The sequence below is a fragment of the Erinaceus europaeus genome, chromosome 11 (assembly GCF_950295315.1).
Source record: "Erinaceus europaeus chromosome 11, mEriEur2.1, whole genome shotgun sequence".
NCBI classification, from domain to species: Eukaryota; Metazoa; Chordata; class Mammalia; order Eulipotyphla; family Erinaceidae; genus Erinaceus; species Erinaceus europaeus.
Window position 1 is genome coordinate 7547426 of NC_080172.1, and position 19366 is coordinate 7566791.

A 19366-nucleotide genomic window follows, 5' to 3' on the forward strand; every position below is an offset into this window, starting at 1 on the left:
GGACCCCAAGTTCGAGCCCCCGGTCCTTACCTGCAGGGGGAAAGCTTTGCAAGTGGTGAAGCAGTGCTGCAGATGTCTCCCTTTCTCTCTGCCTCACCCTTTTCTCTCGATTTCTGGCTGTCTCTATCCAATAAATAAATAAAGATAATAAAAACTCTTTAAAAATCAGTCACGACAGCAACTATAACAGTTTGTTATGATAAAACTTTATTTCTCCTAATTTTGAAATTTGAAAAAAATTGTTAGTGTATCACTTTTATAATTAGGTTCATTTACTGTTTGATACTACAGTGAATAAGAAGCTACTTTTCTAACACCAACACAGATACACACACACACAGGTGTGCATATACATATAGTGTTTATCTATCTTAAGGGCAAAGTTTAGCCTTACTCTGTAAATGTGTTCAGAAAACAATGTAACATAGAAACTGAGAGCAGCTTGTTTTTAACTTGTAGCTAAACATGACATTCAAATGTTAATTGGATGAATGAATCTTGTTCATTTTACAGACATGGAAATGTCAATGGAATAAAACTATTTATCACGAGATAATGGTCTCCCGCTGCCAGATAAATGCCAAGATGAAGATACTTACTGAAAATGTATCAAAATATTCTATCGCTATTTATTGAAAATAAAGGTTGAGGGAAAGTTCAACTTTTCAGGTCAAACATGAGAAATGCCTTGTCTATGGCATTAATGCATTACTATATCAAACGCAATGTGCATAGTAGAGAAACACGAGGAAATCCTAAGAAATAACAATCTGGAAATAATGGTTTTGGCTTTGCCCTATGAGAACTAGTAGAATGGTGTGACAGGGGAGAGAGACTAGAAAGAGGGAACTAATACTCTTGCCTCCAGGGTGATCACTGGGGCTCGGTGCCTGCAGTAGGAATCCACTGCTCCTAGAGGCCATTTTCCCCATTTTTGTTGGCCTTGTTGCCCTTGTTGTTGTTGTTATTGTTGAATAGGACAGACAGAAATTGAGAGAGGAGAGGAAGAGAAAGATAAACACCTGCAGATCTGCTTCACTGACCGTGAAGTGAACCCCTCCCCACCTTGTAGGTGGGGAGCCAGGGGCTTGAACCAGGATCCTGACTACGATCCTTGAGCTTTGCACCATGTGCACTTAACCTGCTGTGCTACTGCCTGACCCCCAAGAAGTCTTTTTCTTAAATGATGTTGTACAGGGACCAGGTGGTAGGTCGCACCTGATTGAGCACACATTACAATGCGCAAAGACTTGGTTCAAGACCCCGCTCTCCGCTTCCAAGGGGAAAGCTTTGCTTCAGGTGTCTCTCTGTCTCTATCCCTCTCTGTCTCCCCCTTCCCTCTCAGTTTCTGGCTGTCTCTAGCCAATAAATAAAGATACCTATTTTTTTTAAAGATGTATTGTAAATGATACTATCCACCTGCCTAAGATGAGCATGTGCATAAGTCTCGAGGCCTTGATGGTCCCTGAATGTATTAAAGAGCACTAGATTCTAGCTACAAAACAACCTTTTTTTCTTTCTTTTTTTATTTGTTTTTTTATTTCTTAACTTTATTTATTTATTGGATAGAGACAACCAGAAATCAAGGGGGAGGGGTTGATATAGAGGGAAAGGACGGAGAGACACCTGCAGCCCTGCTTCGCCACTTGCAAAGCTTTCCTCTTGCAGGTGGGACCAGGGGTTTGAACCTGGGTCTTTGTGTACTCTAAGGTGTGCGCTTAACCAAGTGTGCCACCACCCAGTCCCCAAAACCACCTTTTCCAGCGCTGTGTGGTTTAAAAGTCTTTAATTTAAAGTCTCGCTTCTGCCTTCTTTTCTGCACTGTTTCTCCCCTTACATTGTGCCGCTGTGGTCCTCATAAAATACATCATGTGGGTGGTTGTGACTATAGATGGAATAATTAAAAGTAAGTAAAACGAAGGAATAAACGATTGTTCGCTAATGCTTTAACCTAATCTCGTCATGTTGATCCCCAGCCCTGCCCCTAGCCATCCCTCTTCCATGCTACCAATGCTGGGTGTTAATGTTTCCCTTCTCTGAACTGTCAGAGAGTTGTGATCTTTGGCATCAAACACATTTTACCTAGTATTCTGACTTTTTGTATACTATTGTCATACATGTCACAGTGTCCTTTGCAGATGGTAGACTCTTTATTTGGAGAAATCATAATGCAGCTTCCTTTCTTCTATTCCCTCTGTTATCTGACAGTGTGACTTGAATATTGCAGATACTCAGTCACCAAGAGAGTCTCTGATTTTAAGGACTAGAGAAAATATTATGACTTCAGAGTCATAGTAAGGGGGAGCCATGTTGCCCCCTTATGAATATGGGAGTCTGCCTCACCGTGTGCCTATATCTGTCAGTTCTCACTAGCACACATTTGGGTTTTATTTATTTTGTAAAATTCCTAGAGGCAAAGGATGAGCAGATAATTTAACTCTTCAATGGTTACAACAGGGAAAAAGCCTGAATCTTTAAATTTCCCCCAGGAAGAAAATAGTAATGCCTAGAGCACTCTTTCGATATATAAATAGTATGTATACTAGTAGGGAATTTTTTTTTAAGCTCAAGTTCCAATTTTAGATAGAAAGCAAGCATCATTGTATCAGACTGAATGCTAACAGGCTTTCCCATGTACCTTCACAGATGGAAGACCCGTGGCTCTGAAGGACATATGGGAAGGGGTCCATGAGTGCTACAAGACGCGGCTCTTGCAAGCTCCATGGGACACTGTTACCCAGCAGGTCAGAGTGCTTTTATTTTGTCATGTGGCATTTCCTTCTCCATCTCTTTCCTTCTGTTCTTGTTTCCTCTTCTTTCATTCCTCTACATTCTTAATAGATTTAAGCTCAAAGTCAGTTTCCTTTATAGATACCTGCTCTCACCAAGAGTTGGCATAGTATGAGGACCTCTTTGCAGGTCCCGTAATACCCTGGAATTCCCCTCCATAATTTTTTTGAATTTGTTTATTGGGGAATTAACAGTTTAAAGTCTGCAGTAAAATAAAGTACGATAGTTTGGACATGTGTAACATTTCTCAGTTTTCCATATAGCAGTTCAAACCCCACCAGGTCCTCCTCTGTCTTCCAGGGTCTGAACCCTCCTCCCCACTTCCGAGTCCTTTACTTTGATGCAGTACACCAGCTCCATTCCAAGTTCTGCTTAGTGTTTTCACTTCTGTTATATTTCAACTTCTGTCTGTGAGTGAGATTATCCCGTATTCCTCCTTCTCTTTCTGGCTGATCTCACTTTACATGATTTGTTCAAGCTCCATCCAGGATGGGGTGAAGAAAGTGAATTCACGGTTTTTAAAGCTGAGTCATATTCCATTGTGTCTGCAGACCACATCTTACTCAGGCACTCACCTGTTGTTGGACACCTGGGTTGCTTTCAGGTTTTGGCTGTTACAAATTGTACTGCTATGAACATAGGTCTACACAGGTCTTTTTGGATGGCTGTGCATAATTCTTATTACAATTTAAAATATATATATATATATATATTATTACAACAAACAACATAAGGCTTTCCTACTGTGGCATGTGCCTTCTTGTGGGCAGATTGTATGTGTTTACCTAGTGTGCTTATTATATAATACGTGCTCAGTATAAAGGTTCAGGAATCAAATGGGAAGAGAAACTAAATTGATACATTACACATTAAAAAATGTTAAGAGTCCCTAGTAATCAGAAAAGTGAAATCAAGACAACAATGAGTACTTCTTCAGACCTATGTGAATGTCATACATAAAAAGTTATCATTTGGGAGAGGGAAACACAGACTTTGGTGGTGAATGCAGTGTGTAACTATATACTCTGTAATCTTTTTTTTTATATATATATATATAAAGGAAACATTGACAAAACCATAGGATAAGAGGGATACAACTCCACACAATTCCTACCACCGGAACTCCGCATACCAACCCCTCCCCTGATAGCTTTCCTATTCTTTTCCCTCTGGGAGTATGGATCCAAGGTCACTGTGGGATGCAGAAGGTGGAAGGTCTGTCTTCTGAAATTGCTTCCCCGCTGAACATGGGCATTGACAGGTTGATCAGTACTACCAGCCTGTCTCTCTCTTTCCCTAGTGGGCCAGGGCTCTGGGGAACCAGAGCTCCAGGACACATTGGTGGGGTCGTCTGCCCAGGGAAGTCTGGTTGGCATCATGCTAGCATCCGGAACCTGGTGGCTGAAAAGAGAGTTAACATATAAAGCCAAACAAGTTGTTAACTAATAATGAACCTACAGGCTGGAGTAGTACAGATGAAGAGTTGGGGGAGGTGTCTCCATTTTGTAGATAGCTAGTAGGCCTATTTTAGTTCTATTACAAAGGGCCTGTGACTATACTAATTTTTGTTTGTTTGTTTGTTTGTTTTTGTTTTTTCCCCTGAGCCTGAAATCTGATATGCAGGTGGATCCAAGTTATTGTCAGGGGAGATGATGTCATGGCTGGGAAAAGGACCAGAAAGCTGGATCAGGAAAGAGATTAGGTCCCAAATATGGGAAAGGTGTATAAATACTGCTGACTGTAAACCCCATTGATTTGATCTGATCTGGGGCCCATATTCAGCTTAGGAACCTGTGACCTCTGCATCCCTGTAGGTCTGAGCTCACATTCTGTGGTCATGAGTAGGAACATTCCAAGCTGCCCCAATATCAGGACCCATCTTCCTCAGGTGGAGCATAGAGTCTGTTGTCCAGCCTCCTTCAGAGGATGGAACATTGTCTACCATTGTTGATCCAGGTTGAGGGCAAGGTCCTATGGGGGTCTACAAAGGGGATACTCTGTAATCTTATACTCTTATTAACCACTATCAATCACAAATTTAAAATAGTTTGGGTGTGGAAAAAAAAAAAAACAGAAACAAGTGCTGGCAAGCATGTGGGGATAAAATAGTCTTCCATATTATTGGTGGGCATGTAAACTGGTCCATCCCCTGTGGACAACATTGAAAATGGACTCACCACATGGCTTGGCAATTTCTCTCCTAGGAATCTATTCAAAGAAGACAAAATTACATATCCAAAGAGCTCTATGTATAGACCATGTTCACAGTAACACTGTTTGCCATAGCCAAAATGTGACCAACCTAAATGTCCAGAAATAGATGAGTGATTAAGAAATTTTGGTATAGATTATATATACAATGAATAGTGCTCAGCTGTTAGTATGGTGAAATCTTCCTCTCTACATCTTGGATAGTGCTTGAAGGAGTCATGCTAAGTGAGATATACCAGAAGGAGATGGAGGAATACTACATGACCTCACTCATAGGAAGGCTGAAGAAAATGGAAGAAACTTCTGGAGTGGAGCTACAGCAAGTTGGCTCTCCCCCCACCCCCAAAACTGATTTTACAACAAAATAACGCAATAAATTTTATCAGAAAACAGCTAGGGATTCTGGTAAAGAAAGGAAAATCACCAGCTTAACGTTGGTGGTTGCACACAGGCAGCAAGAGGAGGAGAGGGAGAGAGGTGCTACAAGCAGATGTGTAGCACCACGTTGCTGGCGGACACCGTATCTGCAATCACTTCATATCCACGGGGCAGATGTAAAGGGCCCCTGGGGAAACACTCAGGGGCCGAGTGGCTTATTCATAAGAGCATTTGCAAAGTAATTAACTTTTGGCTAAACATGGGTTTACGATAGTGAGACTACTGGTAGCAGTATACTGACAAGATAAAGAAAACAGATTTGCAAGAGTATCGAGAAACAGATCTGCCAATCACATAAATTTTGAATACTGCCTTACTAAAATCAACAGTTAATTATTTCAGAAATGTAAAAGACTCATTGCCGATCATGCAGGGTCTCCTTTAAGGCATTTTTTCCTTGTATCAAAAAATCTCATTTTTTTTCCCAGTTTCTCTTAAGCTTAATCAAAGCTTCTTTTAAAAATGACTTTGTCAGTCATTTCTTTTTTTTTTTTTTTTTTTTTTTTGCCCTCTTATGTTTTTGATCATAGTTATGGTGGTTTATCTCCCTTACCAGCTTAAGAATCCTGAGCATCTCATAAGTAGTTCTTTGACAATGACTGCGAACGATCATTTTCTAAGTTTTCATTGAGGACAAAACTAGGTTTAAGTACATGTATTTTTTCACACTGCCCCCTCATCCTTTTCTTCCCCCGCCCATGTCAACCTCCCAGATCAAGTCCTGTGGCTTCATCTAACAACTAGTAAAGCCTTCTGCCTCTTCTTTTTTTTATATTTTTAAAAATATTTATTTTATTTATTTATTCCCTTTTGTTGCCCTTGTTGTTTTATTGTTGTAGTAGTTGTTGGATAGGACAGAGAGAAATGGAGAGAGGAGGGGAAGACAGAGAGGGGGAGAGAAAGACAGACTCCTGCAGACCTGCTTCACCGCCTGTGAAGCGACTCCCCTGCAGGTGGGGAGCCAGGGCTCGAACCGGGATCCTTATGCCGGTCTTTGGTGCTTTGCGCCACTTGTGCTTAACCTGCTGTGCTACAGCCCGACTCCCCCTTCTACCTCTTCTTCCCCTTCTGTCTTCAGCTCCTTCCCCTCAGTGGTCCCTCACTATGACTTTTACCTCTGCTGTACTTTCTCTTAACCTTGTGAAGACCTGCTAGACCTCTGTATGGGTTCATCAGCATGGGAGCTAAACGCCCCACCAGGACTCCAGTGTCGGCTGTTCTCTGCTCTCTGTCTCCAACCTGCCTTTTCAGCCTTTTCTTCTCTTCTTCTGCTCTACATATGCTGGGCTCCTACCAAATAGGAGAGTTCCTTCCCCCAAACTCACCCTATACAGCTTGCTCTAGGAATGATTTCCAGACCAGATTTATTATCTTCTCTCTTTGTTCTACTGGTTCTCTCTTATGATCTTTCTCTGCAGCCACTTCAACTCATAAGAGTAGAGCTCTCTGAAGTCCCAGTTCTGTAGACCAGACATGGGTGATTATTATAAAGACAGGTAACATGATAGAAAAACAAATCGGATTTTGTGTTTCTTTTTTTGCAAAGTCGATTTTATTTTGGGCAGAATATTTTTGATTAATGTTAAAGGAAGTCAACCTTAGTGCTAATAAGAGTTTCAACTTCTAGTCTTATCAGTGATCACAACTGTCAAAAAAAAAAGTGGGAGTCAGGTGGTAGCGCAGCGGGTTAAGCGCACATGACACAAAGCCCAAGGACTGGTGGAAGGATCCTGGTGCAAGCCCCCGACTCCCCACCTGCAGGGGAGTCACTTCATAGGCGGTAAAGCAGGTCTGCAGGTGTCTGTCTTTCTCTCTGTCTTCCCCTCTCTCCATTTCTCTCAGTCCTATCTAACGACATCATCAATAACAACAATAATAACTACAACAACAATTAAAAAAACAAGAGCAAAACCAGGGAAAATAAATAAATAAATATAAAAAATTTTAAAGTATATTGTGATATTAGAATTAAGAATCATATAGCTATAAGATATTTAGCACAACAAGGGCAACAAAAGGAAAAATAAATTTAAAAAATTTAAAAAAAAGATATTTAGCAAAGAAAGATATAAATATTTAGCAAAGGCAGGAGAAAGAAAACTTCCAAAAACATGATCTACTTAAGATTAGTATCATTTCTCCCAGTTCCTTAAGTATGTTTCCATTGTGCTCCTGAGCTCAGTTCTTAATATTTCCCTTTTTCTTTCACTAGCATCTCTGTTATAAATTTAACCAATGTAAGTGTGTAGCATTATTCCTGGTGGTCTTGTGTCATTCTTGGTTCTTAATTCCACATGTGTGTGTTTCGGTTTATGAGATATGAGTAAAATTGTAAACTCAGTTCTGTTCTTAGTTCCCTAAAATAATGTCAGTAGGTTTTCTCCCATTTCTAGAATGTCTGAATTACCACAGCAGCCAAATGAAACAATGTGTACCTTGATGACTTGTTAACAGAATTGACTAGAATGTTTGAGCTTACAGACATTTGAATGTCACATGGTAGACTACTAGTGGGCCATTTTTCCATCTCCCTCTTATAGTATAGTATTAAAGATCAGATCCCATTACAATAAAATTACTCTTTCTGACACCAAATGTGGAGCCCTATTAAAAAAGGACAGTAGATCCAACTACTGTATAGTGAGTGGTACAACTATAACATTTAGGTCACCCTTAAACATTTCTCTTATTGGGGTTGATGTTTGGAGGTGTATCGTGCTTTTGACAACCATTTAAGCTTTCGAACTTCTCATGAGAGTGTGTGTCCAGATTCTACAGACCTAGTAAGGGAAACTCATCTGTTGCCATTGCACTAGTTAGCATTTGAAAATCAGCAGGAGTATTTCCTTTGATGGTAATGAGTTTGAACCCCAAATTAGTTCATGGATTAGTTTTTGTTTCTTTTTTACCAGGGCACTACTCAGCTCTGGTTTATAGTGGTGCTGGGGATTAAGCCTAGGACCTTGGAGCCTCAGGCATGAAAAGAAAGAGGGAGAGAAACAGGCAGGCAGACCATTAAATGGTCCATAATATACAATGTATTTGATGCATTAAAAACTCCATTAAGTGCAATGCTGAGGATTGAACATAGGCATGAGAGTCTCTTTGTATCACCATTATGCTATCTATCTGCTGTCCTGGATTGATATTTGCATGCTTTTCTGTGCTGGAGAGTTAGTCTGGATCATTTCTGGGAGTCGGGTGGTAGCGCAGCAGGTTAAGCACATGTGGCGCAAAGCGCAAGGACTGGCATAAGGATCCCGTTTCTAGCCCCCGGCTCCCCACCTGCAGGGGAGTCGCTTCACAGGCAGTGAAGTAGGTCTGCAGGTGTCTATCTTTCTCTCCTCCTCTCTGTCTTCCCCTCCTCTCTCCATTTCTCTCTGTCCTATCTAACAATTATGACATCAGTAACAACAATAATAACCACAACAATGAAAAACAAGGGCAACAAAAGGGAAAATCAATATAATATAAAAAAAAGAGTCTGGATCATTTCTTTTTCATTTTATTTATGTATTTCTTATTAGATAGAGACAGAGAGAAATTGAGAGGGGATGGGGGAATAGAGAAAGAGAGAGGAAGAGAGGCAGAGAGAGACACCTGCAGCTCTACTTCACCACTTATTAAGTTTTCCTCCTGCAGGTGGGGACCAGGGGCTTGAACCCAGGTCCTTGTGCACTGTAGCATGTGCGCTTAACCAGGTGCACCACCGCCTGGCCCCTGGACCGTTATGTTTGTAAGGGCCCAGGTGAAGAAAACCTAGGCTGTCCTCAGTGGGTAGAGAGGAGGGCGTTGGAGAGCACTTGGAGAAGATGAAGGGTAGAATGTCAGGGGTACATGTTCTGCTGGTATGTTTTGGAGCCGCTGCTAAAAGAGCCTTTAGCTTGCAGGCTGCACGTGATGATAACATCCTGTCCTCCAGAGTGGCCTCAAACAAAAGCAGCCTTTGCATAACATAACATGTTCTTTCACTTCATTTCCGGGCTTGATTACGCTCCTGGAGTTCGTTGCTCTTCATCTTTAACGGTCACACTTCTGTTCTGTCTTGATGATAAGGACCCACTCATGTCAGACATGAACCCTCTCTTTGGAAGGCAAGCCACTCACGAACCTCATACATTGGATGATGGAAATGACTTACCTGCTTTTGTCCAACATCACAAGCCACCTGTCATTTCAACCCTGCAGCCTAATAAAGAACTCCCGCAAGAAAGTTAACAGGTGCCTGGGTTGGATCTGCCGATATTGGGAGAGTAAATGGTAAAATAATCATGAGTAGAAGATTTCGCTTCTATATTTGAGATAAAGTACTCTTACGATCTTTATGTAGGCTAACAATAGGATGGATGGATGGATGGATGGATGGATGGATGGATGGATGGATGGATGGATGGATGATGGATGGATCGATGGATGGATGGATGTCTTTGGGGCCAGGAGATAGCCCGTCTAGTAAAGTGCCCTCACATGATACAGGGGAACTTGCACTGAGGAAGCTTCACGAATAGAGGAGCAGTTCTATGGTGTTGTCCCCCCATGACGTCTATTTCTATCTGAAATGAATCCACTGGGAATTGTGGGGTTGTGCAGACGCACCTAGCATGTCTATGGGGTAGGAGCTACACATATTAATATGGTCAACATCTCAGGGTTTTTTTTAGAGTCAGGGAGATGTATAGCAGTAGCATACAAGATTTGCACGTGTGAGAGGTGTAGCTAAGCTGTGCTCTAGTGAAAAAAAATATTTGGGGAAATAGCTCAACTGGTAGAGCACAAGACTTGCGTGTCTCAGGTTCCCAGTCCCATCTCCAGGGCCACAAGTTTTCCACTGGTTCTGTGGCTTCTCCCTCTCTCACACATGACTGAAATAGCTAAACCTTGTTAGTTGTTTATTACTGATTTAATAATGATTAACAAGATAACAGGGATACAATTCCTTACAGTTCCCACCTCCAGAGTTCCGTGTCCCATCCCCTCCACTGGAAGCTTCCTTATTCTTTATCCCTCTGGGAGCATGGACCAAAATACTTTATGGGAGGCAGAAGGTGGGAGGTCTGACTTCTGTAATTGATTCGCCGCTGGACATGGGCATTGGCAGGTGTATCCATACCCCCAGCCTGTTTCTGTCTTTCCCTAGAGGGATAGGGCTCTGGAGAGGTGAGGTCGTCTGCCCAGGGAAGTCAGGATGGCATCATGGAAGCATCTGCAACTTGGTGGCTGAAGGGTGTTAAGATATAAAGCAGGACAAATTGTTTAATAAACAGGAATCCAAAGGTAGGAGTAGAGCAGATGAAATTAGGGGCCTTTGTGTGGGAAGAAGCTAGGAAGTTTATTTTAAAAAAGACTTTTTGAATCTAAAATTCTCCTTCCTATTATTTATTTTCTTGTAATTTTTGTTGAAATGAACTAGGCCATTCGTCGTATAGTATTTGCAGTCTATATATTTTCTGAATCGCCGCCCTGACATTTGGTGTGTTCTGTGTATTTTTTTATAGGTTCATATTTACATACTGAGTCTGGGCCAGGTTCTGGACTTGGAGGCAAAAACACTTCATAAGTGCTTCTTCATACTTTGCTTAGGAAGCACAATGTCTGGTTATCATTTATTTTGTGTGTGATGTTAGTAGCCAAGGCCCATTAATTCATTAAAGATTTTAAAACAATTCTTTCTTCTATATTAATTAGTTGGATTACTACGTAATATCCAATCTTCTCATGAAAGCATATGCTTTGTACCTTAAAGGAACCACTGTAGCTTCCAATGGAGGGAATAGGGATCCACAACTCTGGTGGTGGGAACAGTGCAGAATTGTACCTTGATTACCTTATAATTTTGTAAATCAGTGGTCAGTCACTAATGAAGTTTAAGAAAAAGAACATATGCTTTGTATAGAAAAGTCAGAATGGGGGCCAGGCGGTGGCACACATAGTTAAGCACACATATTACAGGGCTTCATGATCCAGGTTCAAGGGCCTGGTCCTCATCTGCAGGGGGAAACTTCATGAGCGGTAAGACATGACTGTAGGCGTCTCAGTCTCTCGCTCCCTCTCTCCCTCTCCCTCTCCTCTCAATTTCTTTCTGTCTTTATCCAACAATAAAATAATTAATTTTTTTAAAGAATGAATGCTTTATTCTCACTCTTTGTTCTGGTTTTAAAGCTAACAGCTTCATTCTTTCCTCCAAAAAGAATCGGGAAGGTGTATGTGTATGTGTGTCTTTGTCTTTATTAACTCATGGAAATAAATGCTTTATGCCTTTCAATTCATTGTAGGGTTTAAATGTACTGATTTTTCTTTTCTTTTTTAACATTTATTTATTCCCTTTTGTTGCCCTTGTTGTTTTATTTTTGTAGTTATTATTGTTGTCATCATTATTGGATAGGAGAGACATGGAGAGAGGAGGGGGAGACAGAGAGGGGGAGAGAAAGACAGACACCTGCAGACCTGCTTCACCCCCTGTGAAGCGACTCCCCTGCAGGTGGGGAGCCGGGGGCTCGAACCAGGATCCTTAAGCGGGTCCTTGCACTTAGTGCCACGTGTGCTTAACCCACCATGCTACTTCCCAATTCCCAAACTTATTGATTTTTTTAACTTGCCTTATCTCTACCCAGTAACTCTTTTTAGGTTGGTTCTTAAGTCATTTTGATACAACCCAAGGAGCTTTGATGGTGTGTTTACTAGGGCTGGAACTGGCATCCTTAGGCCAGTCCTGGAAACCAAAGCTTTTAAAGTACTTTGTCTTTTTCTTCCACATGCTTGAGAAAGGCTACCTGGAAACAAATAAATAAATAAATAGCACTGGGGAAAAAAAAAGTGGAAAGAAACTCATGGATTGCTTTTCCTCATGTTATTCTGTGCAAATACTCTGAGAGAACCTTGCTATTCATTTGGAGGGAGTAGATTAGGAGCAGCCAACCTGAAGCAGACCTATTTTGCATAACCTAAATACCACTGATTTTATTTTGGAGACGTTAGTGAGAATAAAAAATGTAAAATATGATAATTAATTTCAATAAGCATATATATTTCTACGACAGGTTTATTAGGATAAAAAAACATCCAACCCCATCCAACAAAGAATGAGGCTCCAAAGGTGCCACTTGGTGGATAGATTGTGTTTCACTCTCACTGATGCAGGAAGTCACCGGTTAAGGATTCTTAAATAATGAAGCTTGATATGTTGCCGGGTGCTTTCTAATGATGGCTGATAAACTGATGATTTAATTGTGCTTCCTCTAGTAATAATCTTAAGTGCTCCAGTGAAGTCCCAGTGATTGGCTTTCTTCTGAACTCAGTCTCCCTGGAGTCTTTAGGCATCTCTTTCACACAACATCCGATAACTGACTTCTAACTCTTCCTATTTTAAATAATACAAATCAATTAAAACACACAGCTGTTTAACAAAGCTTCTCAGTGTTGGCATGGGTCTCGGTGGGTATTTCTTGATGGCTCATAATGACATCAATCGAGTGCACCTGGTAGGATCTCAGTGCACTGGAAGTGGCTTAATTCTTAAATGACAAGAAAATTAAGAAGCCTTCACGGATTGCTGCCGCTGCTTCACAGTCCCTGCCAGCTCCGGTGATGACTCTGTGGTGGCGGAGTTCTGTTTCAATGCATTCAGTTCTTCTTCTAGCGTTTGCCAATGCATTCAGTGATTTCAATGATTGCAGAAATCATAGGATTGTTTTCTCTGTAATTTGCTGCTAATTTGTTGTTGCTGGTGTCCCAGGTATTGGTTCTGGAGGTTCATAATTTACTGTAGTAGGGCAGGTTTACAGGGCCACAGTAAATACAATCTGTGGTGCAGACATTATGTCTAGGCCTTCCTATTTTGTGTAGACGTACTCCTGTGGAGACAGGAAATAGGAAATAACTTGCCTGGTAGAGCACCCACTTCACTGTGGGGGTTGGGGAGGGGCTGGGCTGCATCTCATGCACCACGTGGGAGCAGCCTGGTGCTGGGAGAGTCTAGAACTGGTGGAGCAGGGTTGCAGTGTCTGTATCTCTCTGAAATAAAACGAATGAAAAGGTTGTTCTATGAGCAGAGGAATTACATGTAGACAAGGCTCAATGCCACAATAAAAATAGAAGTACCCCTCCAGAGCCCCACCCCTCTAGGGAAAGAGAGACAGGCTGGGAGTATGGACCGACCAGCTAACACCCACATTCAGTGGGGAAGCAATTACAGAAGCCAGACCTTCCACCTTCTGCATCCCCACAGTGACCCTGGGTCCATGCTCCCAGAGGGATAGAGAATGGGAAAGCTATCAGGGGAGAGGATGGGATACTGAGTTCTGGTGGTGGGAATTGTGTGGAATTGTACCCCTTTTATCCTATGGTCTTGTCAATATTTCCATTTTATAAATAAAAATTAAAAAAAAATAAAAGAGGGAGTCAGGCGGTGGCGCAGCAGGTTAAGCACACGTGGCGCAAAACGCAAGGACCAGTGTAAAGATTCCAGTTTGAGCCCCAGCTCCCCACCTACAGGGGAGTCACTTCACAATCAGTGAAGCAGGTCTGCAGGTGTCTATCTTTCTCTCCCCCCTCTGTCTTCCCTTCCAAGTCTCTCCATTTCTCTCTGTCCTATCTAACAACGACAACAGCAACAATAATTTTTAAAAAAGGGCAACAAAGGGAAAATAAATAAATATAGTTTAAAAAAAATAGAAGTACTGGATGAGCCTGCAACACTTTTCCAGTTTGAGAAGACTAAAATACGCTTTCACTGTTGTCTCTCACTTTCTTTGGTTTCTTAAGGTAAAAGCAGTATTATTTTTCAATGTCTCTATTAATTGTTTTCTAGATTGGCACTCTAAACCGGCATTGTGTCTCTTAATATGACTCTGTGCTGATGTTCTACTACTTCACTTTATGTGTTGACCTAAAAAGTCCGTTTAGAGGGGCTGGGCAGTAGCACACTGGACTAAGCACACATAGTAAAAAGTAAATTTAGAAACATGCACTGTCACTCAGAAAACATCGTGCTATTCTTGTTTTGGGGTAAAAACACATTTTAATAAATATTGTTTGTTCCTTAGACCTTGCTTACATTACAAAGTATATGAAATGTCGGGGTTGGGTGGTGGCGCACCTGGTTGAGCACACGTTACAGTGCACAAGGACCCGGGTTCAAGCCCCCAGTCCCCACCTGCAGGAGGGAAACTTTGGGAGTGGTAAAACAGGGCTGCAGGTGTCTGTCTCCCTTCCTCTCTGTCTCTCCTTTCCCTCTTGTTTCCAGCTGTTTCTATCCAATAAATAAATAAAGATTATGAAATGACTTTCTCCATATCTTTGGCTAAGTAATCAATTTTTCTCAGAAAAAAACGGCGGTCCCAACTTAATCTTAAATCCTTAGTTGATCCTAAATGATATTTCAGCATTGAAATTTGTAAATTCATTTCCATTTTTCCATGATCCAATCTGAATTTCAAAAGTACACGCATCTCACTTCCTCTTTAAAAAAAAAAAGTTATTTACTGCATAGAGACAGCCAGAAATCGAGAGGATAGGGAGAGATAGAGAGGGAGAGAGACAGAGAGACACTTGCAGCACTACTTCACCACTCGCAAGGCTTTCCCCCTGCAGGTGGGGACCAGGGACTCAAGCCCCAGTCCTTGCACATTGTAACACGTGCGCTCAACCAGGTGCGCCACCTGGCCTCCTACCTACTTCCTATCGGAAGTTAATACATATACTACAACCATCGAATCAAGTGAATGAGAAATATAAGGGGAAAGAGATATTACAGAAAACTCTAGCTAAGAGGAAATGTCTGAATTTTTCAAAACGACAAATCACAAAACAAAAGGAAGGACAAAAACGAAGGAAGGAAGGAAGAAGGGATGGGATGACTAGAAGAAAAGAAGGAAGAGGAGAGAGAGAAGCGGGAGGAAGGAAGGCAGGTAAAAGAAAACCAACTAATTGTATGTATTGAGTTTATTCAGAGCAGACAAGTTTATCAGGTGAGAAAAATCCTCCTCTTTTCTCAATCAATTAAAAAAAAAGCCAAGAGCTATCACATTATAGCATGTATGCTTTAGGTGTGCCTCACTGAAAGTTAGTGTGCTCATATACTGTCTTCTGTTCACTACAAACTCAGTCCTGTTCTTGATCATACAATTATCCTCGTCCCCTTTGTCCTGACTGAGTCACAGCTCTTCCCCCTTTCTTTTCTGATAACCACTAATTAGTTTCATACTCTTCAAGTTTAGTCTTTTTTGCATTTAGTTCACAAGTTTGTTTGTTTGTTTTTCCTCTGTATACCACATATGAGTGAAACCATACTGGGTATGTCTTTCTCTCGTTTAACTCACTAAGGACAATATCCTCTAGAATCATGTATGTTGTTGTCAATGACAAGATTTCCTCTTTTTCTTTTTTTATTAGCTGTATCGTGGTCTCGTTGTGTATATGCACCACCTCTTATTAATCAATTTGTAAGTCACTTAGACTAGTTACAGTTCTTGCCTATTATAAGTAATGCTGCAATAAACATGAGTATACATGTATCTCTGAATTCATGTTTTGTAAATTTGGGGGGAGGGCAAATACTTAAAAATGAAATAACTGCATCTTCATTTCCCTGTGACCCTGTGTTTCTGAATAAATCCTGACTTCTGAGGGAATGATTCACCTTTTTTCCTAATTTATTGAGAATGACATGAAAAGGCTCCTACTATATAGTCACACCTGACCACCAGGAGTGTAGATTTTCTTCTGTGTCATGGGCCAGCTCTCTGCCCCCCCCCCCCCAGTGTAGGGCTTCCTTACTGCTGTTCCTGAGAGGCAACAGCAGTGGAGACACACAGTTTAAAAAGTTGGTGAGGCTTAAGTTCTCCTCCCTTCAGCAGTCTTTATTGATAAAACTCAGAGCAGAGGGGGTGCTTCAACTGGCAGACCGTCAGACTGGTACCAGCCACACCCAACGTACAGCCCCAGGAATCTCTCCTTAAGTCCCGCTATCCATGAGCCACACATGTTTGCACTCACCTATGGCGTGGTGAGTTCCTGGAGTGATCCGATGTTGGGTAGTATGCCAGCTCCCGGGGCTTCTGTCTCTAATCCTGCTTAACTAAGCACCTGCATGCCTGTATGGCATTGGTTTGATCCCACTCAAAGCTGCAGCCTATTTACATAAATCACTAAGCACCACCCTCCCTCCAGGGCATTGGTGGTTCAGTGGTAGAATTCTGGCCTGCTCCGCCCCCTCTCCTTGTCACACCCTGATTTTCCACCACTCCCTTTTCGCTCCACCCTCTCTATGTCACATCCTGTTTCCACCCTACTTGGAGAGTATAAATACAGCTGCTCTTCTGATTAAACACACTTGGAAATTGCTTTCCTGGTTTGAGAGTTCCAGAGTGTATCTCCTGCAAAGTTGGTGCCGCACGAGTTCCTGATCCCTCTCCCACACAGCAGCCTAGATCGGCTCCAGTTGAGTTCTCTCCAACCCAGAGAGCACTAGCTCAGGAAGAAGCACCCTCAGGCTATCCCGGCAATTCTAGTCTTATCCTCTTGTGTTCTCAGGTGACCTTCTTTGCTATTCCTAGTTGAGTCAGGAGAGCAAAATGCAGCTGCTGCTACTCTTTCATGATCTTCATTTCTTGAGAAATATCAATACTACTTTCTATCAGAGTTACCCCAGTTAACACCCCCACCTCTAGTGTATAAGGGCTCCATTCTCTGTATATTTGCTCCAACACTTATCTTCTAGGTGATAACTATTTTCATAGGAGACATGACATTGTTCTTTTGATTTGCGTTTTCCTTTTGTGTGTGGTAAAATGTAGTGGTTCCGTTTCATTCCTCTGCATGTTTCAACCCAATTTTCCCAACACCATTTGTTGAAGAGACTCTCCTTTCTCCAATTAGTCATTTGAGTCCCCCTTGTCAAAAATTAAATGTCCATAGGTGTAGAGGCTTAACTTCTGGGCTCTCAATTCTATTCCACCGGTCAGTGGTCTGTTTTTGTTCCAGGACCAGGCAGTTTTGATGACAATGGTCCTATAATATAGTTTGAGGTCTGTTCATTTTTCTCAAGATTATTTTGGTGGTTCTAGGTGTTTTGTGGTTCCAGATAAATGTTTGTAGATTTTGTTCTGTTTTTTTCTAGAAAAAAAAAAAACTGGGTGGGACTTTGATGGGTATTGCATTAAATTTGGTCTAATATTTATTTTGATGATGTTAATTTTTCCAAATCCATGAACATGGAATATCTTTCCAGTTCTTTCTGTCTTTTTCTGTTTCCTTGAATAGTGACTAGTTTTCAGTGTACAATCTCTTCACTTCTCTTGTTAGATTTATTCCTAGGTATTTTGTTGCTATAGCAAATGGAACTGATTTCTGGATTTCTTCTTTTTGGACTTAGTATTTGCACATAGACTTTTTAATGTTTATTTTGTAGCCTGACACCTTACTATTATTGCCTCATATTGTCCAGAAGCTTTCTGTTGGATTCTTTAAGTTTTTCTATGTATCCTATCATAACATCTGCAAATAGGGAGAATTAGGCTTCTCTTCAAATCTACATCCCTTTAATTCCTGGTTTTTGCCTGATTGCTATGGCAAGAACTTCCTATACTAGGCTGAATAATAACACAGATAGTGGGCAGCCCTGTCTAGTATCTGATCTAAGTGGAGATGCTTCCAGTTTCTCACCACTGAGTAGGATATGGGTGTAGGTTTGTTATATAGAGACTACACTATTTTTTGTAGTGTTTTGATGATGAAGGGATGTTGGATTTTCTCAAAGGCTTTCTCTTTATCTATCGAGATAATCATGTAGTTTTTGGTTCTACTTGTATTGATGTGGTGTATTATATGTATTGATTTGTGTATATTGGACCAGCCTTGCATCCCTGGGGTAAATTTCACTCTATTGTGACGTACAATCTTTTTGATGTACTGTCGCTTGCTAGAATTTTGCTCTGTATCTTAGCATCTATGCTTATCAGAGATAGTGGTTTGTAATTTTTTTGTTGTTGTTGCTGTTGTGTTCCTGCCTGCTTTGTTATTGATTTGCATTTTCCTTTCTTGCTCTGGGGACCAGAGCTGTGATAGCCTCATAGAACAGGTTTGAGCATCCTTGCCATTCTTCAGTTTTCTGGAAGAGTTTGAAAGTCTTATAGAATTCATTTAAAAAGCTGTCTGGGCTTGGACTTTTATTCTTGACAAGATTTTTGATTATTGATTCAACTTCTATAATAGTGATTGGCCTGCTTAAGTTATCTACTTCCTCTTGGGTTAGGTTAGACAGGTGGTATGATTCTAGAAATACATCCATCTCATCTAGGTTGTCCAGTTTATTTGAATAGAGTTGTTCATAATATTTATGTATGACTTTTTGTTATCTCCCCATCTTTGGTTGTAATTTCATCTCTCTTATTCCTAATTTAGCCATTTTAACGATACTTGTTCCTCAAATCCATGGACTCAGAATACCTTCCATCTCACTGTGTCTTTTTTTTTCTTTTCCTTTTAACAAGGTCATGGTTTCATTGTAAAAGGTCTTTCCCACTGGCTCAGTTTATTCAAGGGCATTCAATTCTTTATGATGCAGGTATGAATGGAATTGTTTTTCATGATTTCTCTTCCTGCTAGTTCATTATTTGCACATACTAACACAGCAGATTTTTAATCCTGTAGCCAGCCACATTATTGCAGCCATTTATTATTTCTAATGTCTTCTTACTGGAGTCTTCGGTATTTTCTTGTTAAAAATCATTTATTAATTAATGAGAGAGAAGGAGAAGAAGCAAAAATAAGGGGAGAAGGAGAGGAGAGGAGGTAGAGAAGGAGGAGGAGGAGGAGGAAAGGGGGAGAAGGAAGAGGGAGCCAGAGCATTGCTGTGATATACATGACATGAGGGACTGAACTAAGAACCGAATGCTTGAGTCCAACATCTTATCACCCGAGGCTGTGGGCT

At 41.1% G+C, this 19366-nt stretch overlaps 1 protein-coding gene across 3 annotated transcripts in view; it reads left to right on the forward strand.

Moving 5' to 3' along the window:
- ATG10 (autophagy related 10) overlaps positions 1 to 19366 on the forward strand; it is a 362807-nt gene that overhangs the window by 274821 nt on the left and 68620 nt on the right. For all 3 annotated transcript variants that reach the window (XM_060201123.1, XM_007518781.3, XM_060201122.1), the window contains one exon: positions 2647 to 2744. In XM_060201123.1, coding sequence (XP_060057106.1) covers positions 2647 to 2744 — 98 coding nt within the window. The remainder of the gene's footprint in view (positions 1 to 2646; positions 2745 to 19366) is intronic.